Source organism: Drosophila sulfurigaster, chromosome 2R (genome assembly GCF_023558435.1).
Source record: "Drosophila sulfurigaster albostrigata strain 15112-1811.04 chromosome 2R, ASM2355843v2, whole genome shotgun sequence".
NCBI classification, from domain to species: Eukaryota; Metazoa; Arthropoda; class Insecta; order Diptera; family Drosophilidae; genus Drosophila; species Drosophila sulfurigaster.
The window spans coordinates 20,522,213-20,544,769 of NC_084882.1; the positions used below are offsets into that span (position 1 = coordinate 20,522,213).

Sequence of the window (22,557 nt, forward strand, 5' to 3'; positions counted from 1 at the left end):
TTTATGGCTTACTTTCGTAATCAGCTTGGCTAAATGGACCCACACTTAAACTCTTCTCACCTGAGAAGATTACAATTTTATGCATTTTCTTTTTGCTACCATGATAAAAAAGCCGCTTAAGAGCTGAAATCTGAAATCTTTGAATGGTAGAGCAGCAATTTAACTCTCTATGCAACCTACGTACATATGTTCGCTTCACCCTAGGGATGCTAGAATATTGGATTTCGACGATAGCTGTGATAAGCTGTTAAACTTAACAACCATTTATGCAATTCTTTCGTTTTGTTTTTCGAATCCTGTTGCAAATAAACTGCTGCTACTGTGGCTGCATTCTTGTTGGTTTTTCTGTAACAAGTTTGGTGGCTGGCATGGTCTAGGCGAGATATGAGCATAGATGTGGTTAGAGGCGACAGATTTGGTCATGGCAACGCCCGATAGTGAAGTCCAAACAAAGCGAAGACAACAGCAAAATGAATGTGTGTCTCTCTGTCTAGTGGGTTTCATTGAGTTCGTCGCTGGAGTCGCAGCAGTTGCAAGAAGATGTGGCATCAATAAACGAGATACGACAGAAAGAGCCAAGCGCAGCGCAAACAGAGAGATGTCCATTAGACCAGGCCAAAAGTAGGAGATGGTAAGGACCAGTAGCTGATGATGCTCATGATGACAACAATGCCGCACAACGTTGAAGGAGGAAGGAGGAAAGAGGAGCTGCCGCTAAGTAACGGCTTGGCAAACAACGGCAACGGCAACTGGCAACTGGCAACTGGCGAGTGGGGAATGGCGAATAGCAACCGGCGACTGCCATCGACATGGTCAAGTTCCATCATCTGCTTTTTTTTCATTTTATTTTTTCGTTTTCTTCGTTTGTGGTGTAAAAGTTTTATAAACAACTTTACACACATGCACTCACACACACTCACACACACTGAAAACTGGAGCACTTGAAAAATGTTTTGAATTACATTTTTGTTCAGTGCTTTTGAATTTGTCTTTGTTTGGAGTGCAACAAGGCAAGTGCGAAAATGTTGATAAAGTTTTCCATGATATGTTTGCTTGAGAATTTCTCAAATTTATCTTGTTCAATTCGAGTTGATAAGACATTCCAATTTGCTCAAATGAAAATCGATAATAACAAGCAAATAGATGATATCATGTGCGGACATTAAGAACAATTAAAAACAACCGAAGTTGGCAACTCTATTCAATTAATACGCTTGCGAATAAGCATATAGAAGTAAATGTTGTTAAAGCTTTATTTCGAGTTCGTAACTAGTTCTATTTAGTTATGCTTAAACACACATTGAATACCATTGTTGGCCCTCAGCGCTTTGAAGTTTCAATTAGGCCCAAACTGTCGCCACCGACGGAAGCAAATTGATGGCTGAAATTCAATAATGATTTGTTCCGAGATATGTGTAACAGTTGAATGGCATCCCCAACTTAATCTGTCCCATCTTGGCCAGCCAGAGAACCTAACGCAACCCAATTCAATTTGTGTCGCCTGTCACAGAGAACTACGACTGCAAACCAGACCAGCATCTCTCGTTTCGAGTATCAACCATTTTTTTTTTTGCGCTTTAGTCTAAATGCTTTTATGCTGGGCCTTGTCAGTGTAACCGATATGATACCATACGATACGAGTACGAGAGAGCCACATACTATACATTTGGTCACGGAGCTCAGCGCGAAATAGAAATAGATAGAGCTGAAGATGGAGATAGAGATGAAGATGGAGGCACAAGTGGCAAGTGGCAAAATGTGAGGGACAGGCGAGCACTTGTAGCGAATGATTTGTGTCAACAGTAAAGGCAGCTGCAAAGTATGTGGATGTGCTGAGAGCTCTGCTCCACAGATCAGTAACATACAGCCAGAGCAACAGCTAGAGCAACAGCAACAACTGGCCAAGAATCAAGCAACGTCACATAAGCTTCGACTCGGAAACTGGTCCGCAACTGACATGGACAATTGTAAAATGGCGTTGCGGAAATTGTGTGAGCAATGAAATGAAATTAAATGAATAGAATACTATAGAATAGACACCGCACAGTGGGGCGTTCTCGCATTTAAGGCGACAACAATCGACACAATGGACAATAGCGATGCTTTATGCAAATAAATAGACACTTCTATGATTGCTGTGGCACAATCAAAAATAAATTAATTTAATTAACAATGGATTTGTACAACAACGAAAACAGATCACAAAACTACAAGCGTATTATTTACTATAATTAAATATAGTTTTACTATTGATTTATGCACGCTACGTGTTGTGGCATAAGTTCCCCACTGTGCCTCACGTTAATGTGGCAAAAAAAGAGTAATAACTATATGAACCACAGCGCAAATTCTTGGTCAACTGTAAAAAAGTCAAGCGCCGGCCGGCAATGTGTTATGAAAAGCGCAAATTGTCCCAGTTTCAGCGCAGTTCCATTTTCATTTCCAGTTTCAGTTCCAGTTGCAGTATGAAGACAAAAGACAACCGGTGAGTGGGTCTCCTACTCTATATAGTATTCGTACTTATCATCCATTTGATGGCTTGATGGCAGAAAAGTCTCTTTGGCAAAAGAAATTAAATACAATTTGTGCGACTGACGGCAGACGCTGAGTTGTTGTTGATATTTTATTATTATTTGTACTTATTAAATACAGTCGCAGCAGCAACAGCAACAGCAGCAATTTGGCATGCCACAGTTCGCGGGTATTACTATGGATATGGTGGCATTATGCTTGTTGCTCGACACTCAGCAGCTCTGCTCGTTACTTTTGCTTTTACCAATTTCATTTCATTGTGTTTCATTCGTATTGTTAATTGAAAAGAAATTACAATGCCAGCAATCACAAAATGCTTAATAAGAAATAAGAAATGAAAGTTGCCTCTCAAGTAATACGAAATGCTTACACACTATCACTATGTATATAAAGCTTTATATTTCTAAGAAGTTCTTCTAAATATTTGTCATAAAATATTATTATTGCTTCTGCTAACCGATAAAAAAAACAGTCACATTTATATTTAGCTATATATTTGAAAAAATTTTATATTATTGATTACATTTCTCTCATAAGAAAAGGCACAGTTATATTTAACTATAAATTACAAAGGAAAAACATTTGTTCATGACGTGTCATAAAGACATATTAAGTATACGATTGATAGCGAATTTAATGTGGATCATCAAGTAGCTGTTACCTTATCAACGAAAACATTTCTTTCATAAGGCATAATGTATTGTACATTGCAGACTTGATGATGAAGTGATAATACACTAGTTAAGGGTATTAAGACGTGCATTCAAATTGCTCGACATTATTTATATTGTCGTCATTTGTCGCCGTCGTTGTCGCCATCAACGTTGTTGTAGTCCGCTTTGCTTATTTTGATTACATTTCAGCTCAAAGTAAAAGTGGAAAATGTTGGCGTGCTTATTCGCGTGGTTCAGCCTGGTTTCTTGGACCCTCGCCCAGCTTGACCAAAAACGAAAGCCATTTGATACATACATATTTGATATTTTACAAACGAACTGAACGCCATCGGAAGCGTAGCTAACCAATACAAATCGCCAGTCAGATAGATATTTATATATAATGTATACATATGGTATATGTTGTTCATATAATATGCACTCATTTGGCTGCCCGTAACTCCTATATAGTCATCGATATTGTATCGTGCGGTTAACTTGCTCTTCTCTCTTGTGGTTGAACGTGATTTTAAAAATGTCACGCACTCGACATCGACAACGGCAACAGCAACGGCAATAGCAGCGACAAGAGAATAACGAAAATAAATAAATTTTCAAACGGGGCGACGAGGGAAATCCATAATGAAATGCTCATTCATAAAACCGAATGTTTCTCTTTAAAACAAAAGGTCGACACGATAATAGTACAACAACTACTCAGCTCGTACAGAGTTGCTTAAATCTGACATTTAGTTAAACAAAGTCCGAAATTATCATGTAAGAAAGCTACAGTTGAGTGTGCTCAACTTTAAGAGACCCTTTAGCCATTTTATTAAACCAAAACAGAACGAAATCGTTAGTCTAGAAATACCAAACGAACCGGAAAAATATAGAAATTTTCCAAACTTATTCTAAAAAAAATAACATACAGTACAATATATGACTATTTCTTAAATGACTTCTAAGATTTTTGTCCAGTCGCATTGAAATTGTCACTAATCCAAACTTTATATCATTGCTTTTTATGTCGTTCATCGAATATCGCATAAAAACCAGGGAATTTTTTGTTTAGTTCAATTTTTTTAATGTCAGACACTTTTATATCATTTCTCTTATACGCAAGATTTTTAAAAAAACTTTCGTGATATGCCGTTATCGTAAGTAACTCTCACTTTGCTTTTGCGTAGAATAATGACACCTCTTATATTTTGGTAGATTGCACAACCCGTTCGTTCAAGATGTTGAGGATGCACCATTATCGTAAGTTAATTAATTATCGCAGCAGTATTAATTGATAATCGTTTTTAACACTGCGTATTTAGGACGTTCGACACTTTTCACACCGTTGTAAAGAGTGTATATGGCATAGGGACTTTCTGCATGCCAATTGCCTTTGCTTGCACTGGTTACGTTGGAGGAATACTTCTTACAATTTTCCTCTCTTGTTTATACATCTATGGTATTCATCTAACCGTAAGTTAATGTAATTTATATGTCGTGACTATTATAGTAATAACCACAATTTCTGGCAGGTTAAGTGTATGGCAGAGGTTAGTGATCGCGTCGGTGGTGAAGTAACAATGGGTAAGGCATATGCATATGCCTCAAAGAGTAGAATATTTGGTCACTTCGTGAATGTGCTGCTTATTCTACTGCATACATCGATTGCCGTTTTGTATATCTATTTTATTTCCGAAAATTTAAAGTCAGTGTCAAATTTTATATGGGAGACCGAAGTAAATACTCGAATAATAGTGGCCGTCGTTACTATATGTATTATACCCGTGTTCCTTATACGGGATGTTCAGTATCTAGTACCTCTTAATATTGCTGGTAACGTTTTAACTTTGCTGATAATTGGATATGTCATTGTCAACACGATTTTGAAAACTTTGGAAGTAGGAAAGTTTGAGATGGCAGGATCTGTCATCAAATACGACGTCCATCTATTTGTTGGCTGCTCTGTCCTTTCGTTTAGCTCGGTCGGCGTGGTAAGTTGTGAATAATATTCCCATATTAATAACGGCATTCTCATATGAATTGAAACAGATGGTAAAGATAGCCTCAAAGATGGCTGAGCCTGAAAAGTATCTGGGATGGTGGGGAACGTTAAATCGAGCCGCTTGCTTTGTACTCTGTACAAATGTGATATGGGGTGTGATCAGTTACGGTATTTTGGGCGATACACAATACTTTCCATTCCTCGAGAATTACTCCTTTGCGTAAGTGTTAAAATATTTTGTTATTGCTTCTTATTGAACTGCCTGAATTTTAGAGATGGGCTACAATTTAAATTGGTGGCGGCTGCTCTTGTCTATTTGACTTATCCGTTGAATGGCTATGTCGTCGTTGACACCATTTTCAACGAATATATCAACAAAACCGGTGACCTGAATCATCCGCTACGGATTGAATTTATTGTTCGGATTATATTCCTATTGATCTCAGGATGTTGTGCTCTTGCTCTTTCATTTGCATTACCGATTATCAAGTTCATCTGTTGGCTTGCCTTTTCACTCTTGAATGTGGGATTTCCAGCTTATATGAAACTTACCTTGGGTTATGACGAATATGATCGAAAGTGGCTGTGGAGGGTGTTGCACATTTCTATTGTGGTGCTAGGAATATTGGTTGCTTACTGTATAGCGAGTAGTGCATTCTATGATTCGAAAATCTACTACACTGACAAGGAACCGTTTTGGATAAAACCGAATGTTGAAATCGATTAGATAGTATATTCATTGTAAATTCGCAGTTTATCGGCATAATAATAAACAAGTAAATGGCTTAAGGCTTAATGAAACAATCGGCAAAGAATTATCAACAAAAATCCACTCAAATTAAGTTCTGAACGGAATCGCTTTCCTTTATGTGCCCAAAGAGGAAAACGTGTTATTATTGTTGGCCTTTAGGAAGTGCATGTGAAGTAAAGTTTGAAGCAATAAAGTGAAAACAGAAAGAACACTGTTTCAGTCGGCTCCATTAGCAGACACACTTGTAACGCCCCAAAGCATGCCACATAATACAATACAAGTTGTTTTCGGGTCTCTCTCCATTTATCTTGCTCAGCAAAACTTTTAATTGATATATATACGGGAAGTGCACAACAATGACCTGGCTCAGTGTTGCTAGCCTTAGACTAAAAAAGCTAGTCATTGCTCGCAAATATATAACGTATATATTTAGAAAAATGAGTGGCTATTTGCTGTCGAATATATGGAACTTTTACTTAGTGTAGATATCTACATTCAGTTCACAATCTGTTTTCATTTCAATTTATACATCAGTTTTCATTGAATGACTTTCGACATGAATGTCTGGAGTATGCTCTGTTGTATCTATTTCCTTGGCATCTTAACTATTTATAAGCCAGATTCGACGGGAAACAAGCTGACTTGTCATCACTGCACTACTCGCAAAACACAAACAGATACTTGGTAAATGGACAGAAACACGTAGATGACATCAAAATTCAGAAGAAACTTGACCTAGTAATGACTTTTTAACAAGTTTGTAACAAACCTAATCACACATCCATCCACTGGGACAGCAGCAAATTCGTCTTCAAGCCAGTGTCGATGATTGACAATTGAACGACTCGACTTTGAGTGAGTGCTTCTGTGACTGCGAGTGAATGAGTGTGAGTGCGAGTGAATAAGTCACACAAAATGTCAGACTGTATTGACAAAACTTTTTAATAAACAAAACACAACTGTCACATGCAACAGACGAATGAAACTCGGTGAGTTACTGAGCAATGACGAAGCCGCCACCTGACGTGACATGACGCTCCATAACGTCTCGCGACTTGACTTCCAACTTGAGCTCTCATTCCGGTTATTCGAAGATTTCACGCCCGCACCTGAGCACCTGAGCACCCTCAATGAAATGCAATTTTCACGTACACAACTCACATACCAAAACACACTCGTATCATAGACCACTGCGAGATCGAGACTTGGAGAATGTTGGCTTTTTGACTACCCTGATTGATTTCAGCGTATTTATCAACGCCTCACCCACAAAGCCCCAAAACTCGAGCCACAGTAATGCCAATAGCAAGACCATCGTTGTCAGGTTTTCCGGGGGTTTCGCTTTCCATCACACATGCACGTGCACATCCAATATGCGAGGAGACGTATGTATTTCTCGAGTCACGAACCGAGTTACTCGTCGTCTTGGGCCTAAGAAGCTTATTGATGTGACCCTTCTTAAGCTGCAGGCGTAGTCTATTTGCGGAGTGTTCTGTGGCCAAGCAATGTGTTAACTGCCAGTCTCAAATTGGCCTTACTCAAGGCCATGTTTGTGTGCCGTCTATAAACATCAGTTGCATCAGGTTACTCAGACTATTTACCAAGATTATTGTATTGAAAGTCATCCTTGATTTAAGCATTGCCAAAATCCTTTTGCCATTATTATCAGTATTTGCATTTCATTTGTTTTCAAGAAATCAATCGAGAGAGCAGCAGTCATTAGTTTCACTTAATTGGGCAGCATTTAAGTTAATTTCGTTTAGAATTTATTCATAAAACATTAGTCATATGCCAGTGTAAGCCAAGAAATCATAGCACAGAGCATTTAAAGTTCATTGAATTGTGATAAACTGACAATGCTATGTGTGTGTGTGTATGCATAAATATTATATGTGCTTTGAATTTGATGTTGGTACAACGTGACGCATACGTAACATATGTGAAAATGCTCAACAACACGTGATGGAATTGAACATTTTGCCATTTTGTTTGTCAATATGGTAATTAATCGCTAAAAGCAAAGCCATTTTGCAATTCAAAGCAGCTCAAAACTGAACAAATTCGCATGTCTACGCAAATATTTAGTGAAACAACATTAAATGCACAAAACGAGTCCATTTTATACTCAGTAAATAGGCATGCAAAGCAGCTATTCAGTAGCTGTCGCCGCTTTTCTACAATCAGTTCCATTTGAGAACTCTTTATTCTGAATCGCTCTTTAATTGCGTAAACAAATCCCCTACGCGTTTAATAGCCACCATTCTGTAGACAGTTTTGAAATTTGTTCCTAAAGTGCGACATTTGCCTAAAATGGCCCACTAACACTTAACAAACAAAAATGCTTCGCAAAATGGTAGCGAAAACAAGCGACAACAACAACATTAAATAGCGACTACAACAGAGTCCCCGAGGAGCGGAGATGAGGTAGAAGATCTCTACACATAAAAGACGTTTCTGTATCATTAACAGCTGTTCGCATGACACATGACAGGCGACAGCGATAGCGATGCTACCAAGCATCCCATTAGAGCTGGCAGCGTGACGTGACACGAGCTACTGCATATAGATATTTTTATTTAGTTTAGAAGTAGACGGATTGGTTTTAGTATAGATGTAGATCAAGGAGAGTTGTTTAAATAATGCTCTAAATGAGGAAGATATAAATGCAAGAAAAAACCAAAACTTTAGCTCGCAAATATTTAAATTTAATTTAAATCAAGTGGAATTCGTAGTTCAAGGAGAGTGCTTAGATAGTTCTAAATAGGATGTAATAAAACGAAATAAAATAAAATTATAATTAACAAATTCTTTGGTTTCATATATAATAAAACACAGAAAATATTCAAGGTAACTTTTAACACGACCTGCTCTCTACTTGACACTTCCTTTGACAATGGAACATACGCTAACACACACATTTACACAGACACATACATACATACATACATACAAATATAAACGCACGCACAACAAGAAGAATTTTACACGCGCCGCTGCCGCTAATGTCTATGAATGAACTCCTTGACACAATTAGAGAAGCAAAGAGAAGAGAGAGAAAGTATGTATTATGCGTGTGTGTGTGAGTGAGGGACTATGGGACAAGTGTGGAGGAAGTCTAACAAAAAACTTGCAAAACAAGGCAGGTGACAACAATTTGGAACACGCCTCGCCCAACTCCTCCTCCACGCCTCCTTGGTTGACAACACGACACAACTTGGAAGTCAGCTCAAAATAATGGACACAAATTGCAAAGTTGTTTAATGTGCGGACCGAGACCTCACAGCAATTTGTCGTCCTTCATTTGCAGTGGGGAACGGGGCGGCGCAGTGCGGCAAGTTTCGAAATTCGAATGCTGCTGGCGACTTGTGGCGGCAATTGGCAAACGGCTAAGTTATTGATTTTGTGAATTTAACGGTTTTATGGTTTATTGGCCAAGTCAATTGTGCGCCATTTGTTTTTTTGCTGCCTTTAGCAACGGCTTTGCCTTTTCACTTAGCTGTAATGTCATTTCGATTTGGCCCCTTACAAATCGACCTTCGACAAATCGTTCACTCCGACATCCTTCCGACCACTCTCCGCATTCTCTTCACTTCAGCGGCAAATCTTGAAATACCCTATTAGTGCCATAAATAATATCAAGTGGATATTAAATCTAAAAGAGATGCTAATGCGGAGTTTATCAAATTATGCTGTAATGTGCAGGGTATACTGATAGCTATTAAGCGAAGCATTTTTAGGGATACAGACTGAAATGTATACTAATGGTAAGCGCCGTAAGTACTCTTAATAAATGTATACCTTTTAAATGGTTCTACAGTTATAAAGGAATACTCCTTTTAAGTTCTGTAAATATCTATAAAAATAGTATTTTTCTATACTGCTCTGCATACAGGGTATTCGGATAGTGCTGCATTCGCAGTACTCGACAAGCTGTTTTGCTTCTGTGTTTTGTGAATTAGCCGCTTATGCCAAACAACAACAGGAGCGATAGCTTCAAGGTGTATTCGTGTGTGTGTGTGTGTGTGCGTGCGTGTGTGTCTCGGGGCTGAAAGCAAGCAAGCAATTTGCTGCATACATTGAGGGGCGTTTCTGAGGCAATTTCGCTTTGCGGTCACGGGGCTAAGCGAAGCGGGAGCGGGAACGGAAGCGGGAATAAATGTAGGAGTGGCATATAGCATATACACAGTTGCAGGGGCGTTGCCAATCAGGCGGCACTAACAAAAAGACCCAGAAGCAGTGGACGACGTCTTTGGTTAGGCTATCAATGAAAATGACCTTTACCCTCCTTCTCTTCCCGCATTTTGCCTCTTATGTTATGTCTGGGGACCCATGACGTTGAGGTTGCCAAGTTGCCCCATTCATGCATCTCACTCACATCTCTCCCACATCCTCCTCTCCTCTCGTCTCGCTGGCGAGCAGATTAGAGCTGAGCCAGACAAAAATACTGAATAGAACTCGCATAATCGCAAAGTGGAGTCAACTTTGGCATAACTTGGAACTTTTCGTGCAGAGGAACTCACAGATTCCAATATACGCAAGTTTACAAATATTTTGCAAAAAGTTTTGCAGACGACAAAAACGAACACATGGAAGAGAAGTCGAGGAAAGATGAAAATGCTGCCACAACTTAGAGAGAACACTTGTCCTAATGTTTGTGACCTTTTAGAGCAATCAAATTGTCAAAGTTATGTGTTAAAGGCATTTTCAAAGCAATTATAAGGACAAAAATATTTATAGAATTTATTATCAAATATTGACAAGAAATGAGCTCACTTTAAGTTTGGGATATTGGCAAAAGAAATAAGCTTGTAAAATTTATGATGATTTCTATTTTAAACCAGCTCTCTAAAGTGCACAATCACGTTCATGGCAGAAGAAGCGAGTGAAATGCATAAGCCTGGGGTTGGTTGGTGGTGCCACAGATTGTGTCGGTGCAACAAGGTAACCATGGAGACAAGACAAGGCGTAAACACAGCGCGGTAATGTTGAAATACCACCGTGGAGGTCTGTGAAGACAATTTACTTGAGGTGGCAATAATGTGATGAAAATGTGAAAAGTGCAGCTGAAAATTGCAGGAAAATGTGCAGCAGCCAACGAAAAACAAACGAACGAATTGATTAAACTGCGCAAAGTAAATATTGCAGATTTATTTTATCATTTAAATATTATTAAGCCAGCCAAATCGTGTTTAAGGAGAATTACATGGAATTATTTTGAACTTTTTTGTGTCTCGTCTTTGTTGCTTTTTCTTATTTTTGTAATTTTGTTTCAAGTCAATTTCACTTGAAAAGCTTTTGTAACTTATTAAGTATTTATTGTGTATTTTGGACGACATCAAGAAGCAGTTTAAAATGTACAAAAAATTAATTGAATTTATTGGTTTACATACAGTTTGCAGTAGACAAATAAATAGTCTGGATTAGAATGTAATTTTATTTAAGCATATTAGCCGCTTTTAAGAAGTTTGGACGTTTGATAATCAAACCGCATAAATAATTACAATTCTCTTTTAAATACATAAGTTGGTAATAGGTAAAGATATTAAACTTTTAATCAGAGAGAGAGGGAGAGAGAGAGAAAGAGAGAGAGAAATACAATGACAACTTTATTAATGTTAATGTTGCATTTGCAATTTGAAATGTTCCATATAGTTAGTGTCTTTCGTTAAGTAAATCCCTTAGGCTGACTCATAAACAAAGTCTGCTTTTCAGACCACTTCACATGGGAATCAGATCAAAAGAAAGCATCTCGAAGCAAGTACTTTATGTAATGACACGACCGTAGGCAGTCAAGTTTACCCTATTGATCCATTATCAGTGCGCACCTTGTTCAGGTATTTCCAATGCCTCTCATTTTGCATCACAAAAGCGCTGCCATGGCTATAAATACAAAACAGAGGCGAACACACACTCACTCACACGTGAACACCTAAACACATATACACACACACACACATATGTGTGTAGTAGATAGGGCAGGACTCAGAGGAACAAAGGACTTGACAGCAGTAAACGCCCCCGAGGCGCACATTAATTACAACTTCCGGTTTTGCTTCGATAACGGAAAAAAGCGTTGGAAAACTGATTGACTGATGGATTGGATTGAATGAATGAATAAATGAACGTTTGAGTTGAGTTTGACTTAAAAGTCACGTTCAGTTAGTTGCAGAACAAAAAACAAAAAAAAAAGGAACAGGAACAGAAACAGAAAAAGCAGCAGAAAAATGAAAGAGACAGAAGAAAAGTGCGCAACTGCCAACTCGGAAAAAGCAGACAGATAGACTGACAGACGGGCAGACAGATAACTGAGAATAGCCCACGCAGATTTTATGAAATGGCAGCAGGCGCATGCAATCAATAAGTGGGTGATGCAGGGGCGTAGACCGAGATAAAAACACCAAGAGAGAGACAGAGAGAAAACTTGTGTGATAAAGAGTGAAAGAGAGGGAGCGAGAGTGGCGGAGTTTTGCTCTGTTTTACCCAACTGTTTATATTCCGTCTGAGGCAATTTCTGTTTACATGATACAATTTGTTAACAAGTGCGAAGTGAAAATGAAAGAAAAGATCATTTAGTAAAATTGGGAAATTAGTGCAACAAGCTCCCACACTCCTCCACAGACACACACACACACAGACACACACAACATACTTGTGTACCATATGTATATATTTCAAAATACCACAAACAATGCCAACACTCCACACAGTGGTTTTTTTGGCCCAACTTGGGGGCAGAGGAGGCAGCAGCAAAGGGATTATTGACTCGTAGCAAGTTTATTTTACGCCAAATGAGCTCAGCCACAAAATCGATCGATTTAAATCAAAATGCTCCAACGATTCGCTGCCAAGTGGATCTGGGTTGGCGATGGAGATGTGCGATGTGGAGTGGGAATGCGATGGAGTTGGGGTCATTTGCCATTTGTCTGAGGCTCGCTCACTCACGCGCCTGGCGAGGCAGGTCGCGGCGCTCCATGAATGGGAAAACGCGCACATGGCCAACAGACACCAACAGACAACGACGACTGCGAAAAAACTGGGAACCCGTTGACGTTGACGTTGATGTTGACGCTGTTGCTTCGCCAGCTCGTGCCGCATTAGTTACTATATACACAAAGGCAAACACACACACACACACGCGGACATGGACACATGGGCGTGTGTGTGTGTGGTATTTTTAGACCCTTCGACGTCTCAGCTATAAATATTATTTCTATTTTATTACACATTTTTTCAATGTGATTTTCTACAACATTTTCCCCCCTTGTTGTTTCTCTCTTCTCTCGTTTTTTTTAACGCTTTCGGACAGCAGCCAGTGTCCATAAATTTTGCAGCCAACAGCCCCCAAAATGTATAATATTTTCGATAAATTCGTACATAAAATATATAGATGCATATATCTGTGTGTACATATGTATGTGCATGAGTGAGTGCATCTAGGATTGGGGACATCTGCTGCGCATCACGTGCCAATCATGTCCAGCCAACATTTATGGCTGTGAGGACAGGACAGGACAGCACAGGGACATCCGCAGCAGCAAACTCCACTTGATGCCAGTACAAAAATCGATGCTCGAATAAAAATCATATTGCTCGCTATAATAAAGTGAAGTACCGAGTATCGTAGAACCCATTTCGGAATGGAATCCATCAAAATATCAACGCCAGCAAATTGAAAGATCGTAAAAATATATAAATGTTGCTACGATTTTATGATTATGACAAAGCAATCTCGCAAAAAGCGTCCGAGGATTACTTTTTGAATCGGGTTTTTTTTGTGGCACATCATTTCGCTACAGGTTGCACATCAGAGAATCAAAATATTATTACTTAGGTACGTTTATATAAAGCTTAATATCTTTTTATATTATTCACGGCATTGCAAGCTAATACAAATCAAAAAAAGTATTTATATTAGTCAGAAATAAAATTAATTTGAATTGGTTTTTACATCTCCTTCGTTACTATCTATATTATTTGCTTTTTCTTTAGACCCTTCCTGGTACTAGCTACCATTATTCTGTTTTTCCCCCATCTCAACTATTGAGACACTCCCCTAGTCTTATTTAATTTATTTCTCACTCAACAATCAAGTGGACACAACATCTTCGGACCATTGTTACTCGTTAGTTTACGCATCGCAGATCTAAACAAATTATAGCTTGACCTATCATAATGGACTTTCCTGTCAACAGTCTTATTCACTACTCAATTCCCCCCTCGCATCATTTATGCATTGTGTGCTCTGGCTCTCCACATCCCTAAGAGTATATTATCATCATCAGCATTGAAGCCATCTTGAAATGACCTAACACAATAGACTGTGTGTTTTTTTATTGCGCCTGCACAAATATTGATAAGACTCGAGACGAAATTCTAATAAACGCCTTGGGGCCAGGCCATTCCAAACAACAACTGTTTAACGTTTTCTTGTGTCTTATTTATTTTGCCCCGTCGAGTTGCTTGGGTGCACTAAACGAAATTCCCTTGAAATCGGTTTCATCTTGATAGCACGCTTTGGTATTTACTTTTTCTCTCAACGATCTCTCCGTCTGTGTTGGTCCGAGGATCGTCAAATGAACGTTGAGTTATGTTACGAGCTGTACGTTAACTTTACGGCACCACTGTCACTCATATCTTCCCATTCAGTTTCGTCTGTCCAGTCTGTCTATTTGTACATCGTACGTCTCTCAACTCTCTCAACTTCAACTTTGATTATTTGTGGGCGCAAAGGGTCTTCGCTGTGTCTTTAAGTTGTGGCCATTGTTTTCTTTTTGGCTCTAAAGACAAGTGATCTGTGTGTTGTGGCCATGTCTGTTCAATCTTCAGTTCAAAATTGTTTTTCCTAAGCGATTTCAAATTGTTGTTTTATGTTTTTTTCTATAGCCCCTATAGTTGCTTGTACAAAAAAGAAAACATTGCGAAAGGCCTTGAGATTGAACAGAACTAATAGAAATAAATATAGAATATTTAACGAAAAATGTTCTTCAACAAAATAAAAGTTCATTAACACAGGAAATCTTAAGCAATACAAATTACTCTTTAAAATAAATGTCTATTTGTATTACGATGTGCAAAATGTCGAAGAAAAGTGAATATACTCTATATCCTAAATAATCTTATTTACTAAGATGGGAATATGCAATCCGAAATAATCTCATTTTCTTTGTATTCTCAGAGTTACTGTTTAGTATGCCATGAACCATCATCTTGAGTATGCTTTTATTATTTGATTACATTATTTAAATAATTATGCAGTAGCATTCATAGCATTTAATCCGCTTCTATGGCTACTTAATGACTTACTCCCTCAGCCATTTTCTCACCCTTGGCTTAGGCCAGCCTGGAAATTCTATTGTTGCAATGCCATAAAAGTTGACCAAGTTGTGGCCTCATCATCTAGCGACGCCCAACCAAAAAAAAGATAGAGAAAAGAACAGCCATGCATATAAAACTGAACTAATTTACTTTTCTCAGCGTGGTTTTGTAGACCTCAATGGAAGGCGCCTTCAGCAACAGAATGAAAAGATTTTGGGCTATACTATGAGTGGGAATTTCTCACAGTGTAGACAAGAGCACATTGTACTGAAACATAAATTCACTTTATTAAATAAAACTACAGCAATAGCAATAATTCTTTGGCGCATTTGTAAGTGGTCTTCAGTTCCGCTCTTCATCGTCTTGACTGCGTCGGTGGCGGCGTCGGTGGCAGCGTCGGCTACGGTGTCTTGGCGTCATGGTGGGCGTCCGAAATGGTTGCTATTTTGTCTATAGTTTCTTTATATTATCTTCTGTGACGACGACGACGACCACGACCACGCGGCAGTCAGTCACTCAGTCAGTCAGGCAGTTAGGCTTTCAGTCAGTCGCATTTACTTAACAAAAATAATTATGTGGGATACACACAGCGCCGACAACGACGACAACAACAACAACAACAACTCGCAACTAAATTAAGCATATTTTAGCTATTTTTATATAGTTGAAAAAAATAATAATGCCATCGCTCTTGCTGCTTTGCTGCTTCTTGCCGTTTGTTAATGGCTTTGAAATGAACAGTGAGCAGAGCAGATCAGACCAGCACAGCACAGCGCTGAGAATCGAGGAGGAGCATGACCAGACATGACGAGGCCAAAGATGAAACTCTTTCGCAACGAGCGCGACCGCCAACGTCAACGACAGCGACAGCTTCCACCTGCATAAAAAAGCGAGCGACGAGGCGTCGTCGGCTCATCACCATCCTCATGATCATCTCCAAGACCCGCACTCCCTTTTTTTAGCAATTAAATATATGTGTGCCGGCATACCCTGTAATAAGAGGGTATATTGCAAATGCGGCTCTTTGAGGAGCAGAAACTAGCATGTGTTCGTATTATATATACTTATATATTATTATACTTACTTTACTTTAATAGGAATTATTTAGTATTTATGCTGACTAGTATTTCGAATTTAAGCCTCTAGAACGTTGCATTGCTCAATCTCAAAGTTATCGGTTTTAGCTTGCTCAGTATTTTATAATCGACTATATTTTTAATGATTGACTTAACACGAAAGTCAAAGTTTATAATCCTTGTGTTATGAAAAGATTTATTAAGGTAAAACTTTAAGATAGTACGATTTATAGAACTTTAATATCTACACAATTTGTGTTCTCTAAATTCTGATTAGCTGATATAATGACTGCAACTTTAATGAGGGGTATGTTAAAGTAGTGTCAACGCAGCTGAGTTTTTGCTGTATTCTTATTTTTTCTCTCAGTTTTTTCTATAATTTATTTTTAAAATCATCCCCACAACAGACTTGCAACTTACAAAGACGCAACGCGCCAAAAACAAAAACGATGAACAAAATCTCAAGAAAAGAAAAGAAAAGAAAAAGAAGAAAATCTGAAAACAACGAGGGAAAAAATTGACACCGGAAGTGGCTGCCCCATCTGCGTTGGATGTGGCACTGACTGAATCTCTACGGCGAGACAAATTACTTGATTTGCATTTATATATACTATATATCTATAGTATGTACATAATATATACATGTACTATATAGATGTATATTTGTATGTAATGTAGTACACTCTTTCGGCTCAAGCCCCCAACCCCAAACGCAAGCGCCAAATAAAGAAAAACATCTCAGCATTGTCATTTTTCTGCTTGCTTTTCGTATGGAAATTTATCAAAAATGTGTTTTCCTTTTGGGCGAACGCGCGCGCGCGCGCAAATTTGACGAGCAGCCAAGCGCAACAACATAAACAGCAGCAGCAGCAACAACACGATGAAGGCTAAATAAGGAAGGGGGAGTGGGTAACACGCCCACAGCAACAGCAACAGCAAGAGCTACTGGGGTCTGTCAGTGTCTGAGCAGAGGCTTAGCCCGATAGTCAGTTTGCCATTCCATCCAACCATCCATTGCGTTCCGTTCCGTTCATTCATTCATTCATTAATACCCAAAGACGCCGCAACGCCAATTGTTGTTTTTATTACGCGATTCGCTTTTATTTCTGTAGATTGCATCCAACTTAATCCCAATAAGATGTTAGCGATTCCGACGCTGTATCTTCTGGGGCCGGCGATTACCGCAGCAACAACCAAAACAACGACAACGACAACGACAACAACGAGAAACTGTTGCACAGTGACGCAAACTTGCCCCAGAAATTGAACTGTCGACATATTTATCAATAGTTTAGCTATTACTTAAGATATTTACGGCACATCAACAGCTCATTATTCACAGCTTAAGTCATAAACTAAAAATATAAACGTATTTTCTTTTTTTTTTTTTGATGTTTTATTATTTCTATTTCTTGATGTTAATGATTACGCAATAAGTTGTTGTTTTTGTTGTTGCCCCCAGCTGTTCGAGTGCAAGTTAGTGTTTAATTAATAAAGCACATATGGTTTATTATTAAAACAGGTGCGCCTCATAAAGGTAAACCAAAGGTAACTAATTAGCCGCTGGCCTATTTGTTGTGCGTAATTGTTTCAATAGCAATTTTAGTTGAATGCATTGATATCAATATCATGCAGGTAAGCTAAAAATATATTTAAATTGCATTGTATAACCCAACAGATGCTATCTGTGTGATTGCCTAGGGATTGCTAATCTCTGGCGCCTTGATTATTCAAGTGTACTTAAAAATGGGATTACGTCGTTATCAGATTTTAATGAACTGCCTTAACCCAAATAGCATTATTATACTTCACTGCCAAAGCATTTACAGGGTATTTGGTTTAAATTGCAATTTGAATCATAATTATCTTTAAATACCTTCTTTAGCAACTTCTGTTTCCCTGAAATAAGAGATAAACTCCGCATCATTTATATGGCATCGCTTAGTCTGTCATTGTAAGTCCATCACAGGTAAATTGATTGTACAAGTGATGTTTTATTGTCGTGTGTGTCACAGTTATATCATCAAATCAATCAGCTCAATCAATCGGCTTATCAGCACGCCTGAATTGGGCGCTGTCTGGGCTTGCAACCTGTTGGTAAGTTAAGGTTGCAATCGCTTTAATAGTTGGCTTCTTCCACACAAAGCGAAACAAACAAATTGTCAACTGAATGCAATGTCAACATCTACATCAACATCAACTACAATAAGGTGGACATGCTGGGAAAATGAAAAAGTAATCTATACAAAACGCCAGATACTAAGATACATATTCAAAGATACAGATACAAAGTCAAAGATACAGACACAAGAGAGTGAAGCACAAAAAGCAGCGTGGAAAATGTAGGGAATTAAGTCAGTCAGTGACTGTGTGTAACAGTTAACTGAATGTGTTGCACAATCTTGTAGCCCAACAAATAGACAGAGAGAGAGAGAGAGAGAGTGCATTAGAGTGAGAGTGAGACGGGGAGAAAGTCTTACTCAATCTAGCGTCTCAATCTGCAGACTGCAGTTAAATGTAAAATTCAGCTTGAATGCAACTGCAACTAATTAGTTTTCAGGCTGCTGCTGCTGCTGCTGCTGCCGCTGCTGCAGCAGTAATCGCAACGTTGCAGACAACGCAACAAACGACAATTTTCCCACTGAATTTTCACTTTTTTTTTGCCTTCTTGTTTTCGTTTTACTCTCTTTGCTTTTGTTGTTGCTGTTGCTGCTGCGGGCCGCAAATGAAAATCAAAGCAAAACAAGAGCGTAACAGGCAAACAAAAGAATTTATGAGTTCGAAAACTTTTCAATAGTCCAAAGTGAGAGTGAGAGGCAAAAACAAAGAGTGAAAGAGAGGCAGTGTTGCACACATTTTCATAGCGTTCTGCGTACCGCGTATCTTTTATTTGTCCCATTGGAGTCGTTTCTGCCACAGCCTCTCTAAATATTTAAAAGTCCATAATAAGCACAGTTCAGAGTCGTTATTTCGACTATTTAAATTTTAAATAAACTGATAAACCAGTTGGTGTTGCTACAACTGTCGTTGTTGTTGCTCTTGTAGTTCTAAACACTTCGCTTTATGGCCAACAAAGTCTCAATTAATGAGAAAATAAAATAAAAAACCTGAAACGACAGTTTAAAGTACACTTCTAGATCTACTATGTAATGAATTTACTTTTCACAGCAAAGCCACTTTTAATAAGCTTTTGTTACTTTTGTAATTTATGATAAAGGCGAAAAGTATGTTTAAGCGATATTAATCTTTAGTTTTTCTAAACTAAAGATAAGAATTTCTTTAGTTATGCTAATCACTAGTAGCTTCTAGCAGATTTGTAAGCTATTCTTTACAGTTTCTCATTAGTAAAAAACAAGTTAAACCGCTTAAGAATGTGTGAAGTAGACACCAAGAGAAGAAAGTGAATTTTTTTTTGTTTATACTACAATAAAGCAACTTAATTAATAGTCTAAACAGTTAGTAACTGAATAAGTGACAAACCAAAATGAAGCACAATTTATATTATGAGGTAATTAACTAAAAGCCACAATGAGTATTTCCCTCTAATGGAATTCTACAATAATTTCCGTATGATTATAACACCTACATAAATAATTCCAATTTAGAAACTTAATATGAATACGGATGCCAAATTGCCGTTGATTATTCTTATACAACAATTGATACCCTCTCTAGAAGACTGCACTCCACTGGAGAGGCTTCATAAAAAATGCTGTTCGATGCTTTATAAGGGTATCAGAATAGGTGGCAAGTACATTTTACGAGTGCTTTTTGGTGTGTGTTGTGCTGTGTTTGCTACTTAAATTCAAATACGAAATCAAAATTCAAAATCATGGCCATGGCTCACATGCGATTTGACGATTTCGGGTTTTGGCCACACAACAAACACACACTAATGCCCGCCAGCAATAACAACAGCAACACAAACATAAATAAATAAGCTGCGCTGAATAAATGAATATTAAATGCCTGCGACCGACATAGAGACAGAGAAGGCGAGAGAGAGAGAGAGAGAGAGAGAGAGAGAGAGAGAGAGAGAGAGAGAGAGCCAGATGTAGAAAATAATAAAATAAGAAACAAGTAAATAAACGTTAAAGCAAATCCAAGCGATATTCGATACGTAAATACCACAAAATGTTTGCATGTTTGTTTGTCTGTCTGTCTGTCTGTTTGTGCTATCAATTTGCATTGTGAATGCGAGTGCGTGAATGGGGCGGTGAGTGCTCTGTAGGAGTGGGCGTGGTCGCTTGGTCGCAACAAATAAAAATAAATAAATGCCGCACACAAGCGACACAATTCGCAAAGCCCGAGCTTAAGGCAAAGCCAAATCCAAATGCAAAGCTAAAACCAAAACCAAAACCAAAGCACATGCAACCAAATGCGACTGGCAGCGAAACGCTGAAAACGCAGAATTTGATTGACGGCGTCGCTGACGAAGGCGACGCTGACGATGCGGACGACGACGTCATCGTCAAAGCATTTCAAGCTTGAAACTTGGCCTGAGGTTTCTCTGCTTAGGCGACAGCGACGACGACGCGCTGTTGCCGCCCACGTACAGTGTAACAAGAACAACAACAAACGGCTACTTTTACACGCAGACCACGAAGAGCGGAAGCAACAGCTTTCATAGCCAAAACAGTGCGAGAGCGAAACGAAGCGAGAGAGAGAGAGAGCGAGAAGGAGAGAGTGAGAGCGCGGAATTGGCGTGAGAGCCACAGCTGCGAAGGCGACGACAACGAACTGCGGACAGCGGGCAGCCAAGCTTTGCGGTTTTTAGTTACAGACCGCCAACTTGTTTCGGCACAGTGGGGGGGAGCTATAAAAACCATTGCCAATTATTAAGATTAATTACAGTAGAACTTAACTACTATGTATATGCAATTACAATTCTAATAAATTAGGCAGCCAGAACTATTAATTCTAAGATAATAAAAAACTCATTGAGTTTTCGAAAAATAATGTGCTAAGTTGGGAAAACCAATCAATCAATTGGTGAAAAATAAGTTTGTTCAATATTGCAAACAAATAATGTTAAAAAAATAATCGATTTAAAATGGGAAATGTTTAAAATGAAAATTGCGCAACGAATAACAACACTTTAAGAGTTAGAGAATTGAGAATGTTATTTTAGTATTTAAAAATTCGAGTAAAATTATTAGGGCCAACAATGAAAGAAAAGTAAGATATAAAATTGGGCAACAAAATTATTAAATTCTAAAATCAAATATTATAACGAATATTAAAATTTGGAAATGTTTTAGATTCATTTCAATATTTAGAAAACGAAATTAAAATAAAAAAAAAACCAAAATACTCTTCTCGAAATTTATATTAGTTGAAATTGAAAAGATTCTAATCACAAACAGCATGAACCACTGTACCTAGTGCTATTGTCATTTACATTGTGGCAAGCAATTACATGCGACAAGCGAAGCGGCTGCTGTTTTCTTATGGTTTTATTTTTGTTGTCATTCTTTTTTGTAGGCGTGGCCCAGTTTTGTTGCTGGCGTTATTGTTTTTGTTGTTGTAGTTTGCCACATTTGGCAGACACAATTTATGTCAAGCCGTCGTCTTTGGCGCTGTGCGAAAACATGCGTAAAAGTAGCTGCCAAAGGACAGGCCGCCATTCTTCCCTTCCCTTCCCTTCACCAACCCTTTTTATACCCCACACCAGAAGGGCTCAGCTGTATGTATTAGTTATGAAGCGCAAGCAACTTTGAGTGAGTGTGTTGGTGTGAATCTAATAGGCGCAGAAATTAAAACAGCAAACACAAACAAACATTGGGCGATAGCGCAAACGGGTAAAGAGGAGGAGGGATGGAGAGAAACAGAGGACAGTGGGCGGTAGTTGGGTAAAAGAGAGAGAAAGAGAGAGAGGAGGCGAGGCTGCATTTAACAACGGTGTTGACAGCCATGGCGACGACGCGGGCATCTGTCAAACATGTCATACGCAAAATAGCTTAACTGTCATAAAAACAACAAGTGAGCGGCAGACGAGGTGGGAAGTGAGAGACAGAGCCGTAAAACGCTTTATTACAATCCCAACAGCAACCCAGCAGCAGCAGCAGCAACAACAATGACTTTTGGGGGCACATATGGCAAATGTGCGGCGGCGTTTATGTCTAACAAGTGCAGGGCTCATGGCGTGGACTGCGATGGGAAAGGAGGGGACGGGAAAGCGGATAACGCGGTCTCGCTGTGCGCCGCAAAACTGAAATTCTGATTCTT

At 38.7% G+C, this 22,557-nt stretch overlaps 2 protein-coding genes across 2 annotated transcripts in view; one reads left to right on the forward strand and one right to left on the reverse strand.

Moving 5' to 3' along the window:
* The window catches only part of LOC133836166 (uncharacterized), a 33,123-nt gene that overhangs the window by 8,941 nt on the left and 1,625 nt on the right, over positions 1-22,557 (reverse strand). The window lies entirely within an intron of this gene.
* Positions 4,024-6,150, forward strand: LOC133837644 (glutamate transporter polyphemus-like). Its single transcript, XM_062268482.1, has 6 exons — positions 4,024-4,342; positions 4,401-4,445; positions 4,508-4,658; positions 4,718-5,176; positions 5,235-5,407; positions 5,461-6,150. Exons 1-6 carry the CDS (start codon positions 4,332-4,334, stop codon positions 5,912-5,914), a joined length of 1,293 nt encoding a protein of 430 aa, XP_062124466.1. The 5' UTR covers positions 4,024-4,331; the 3' UTR covers positions 5,915-6,150.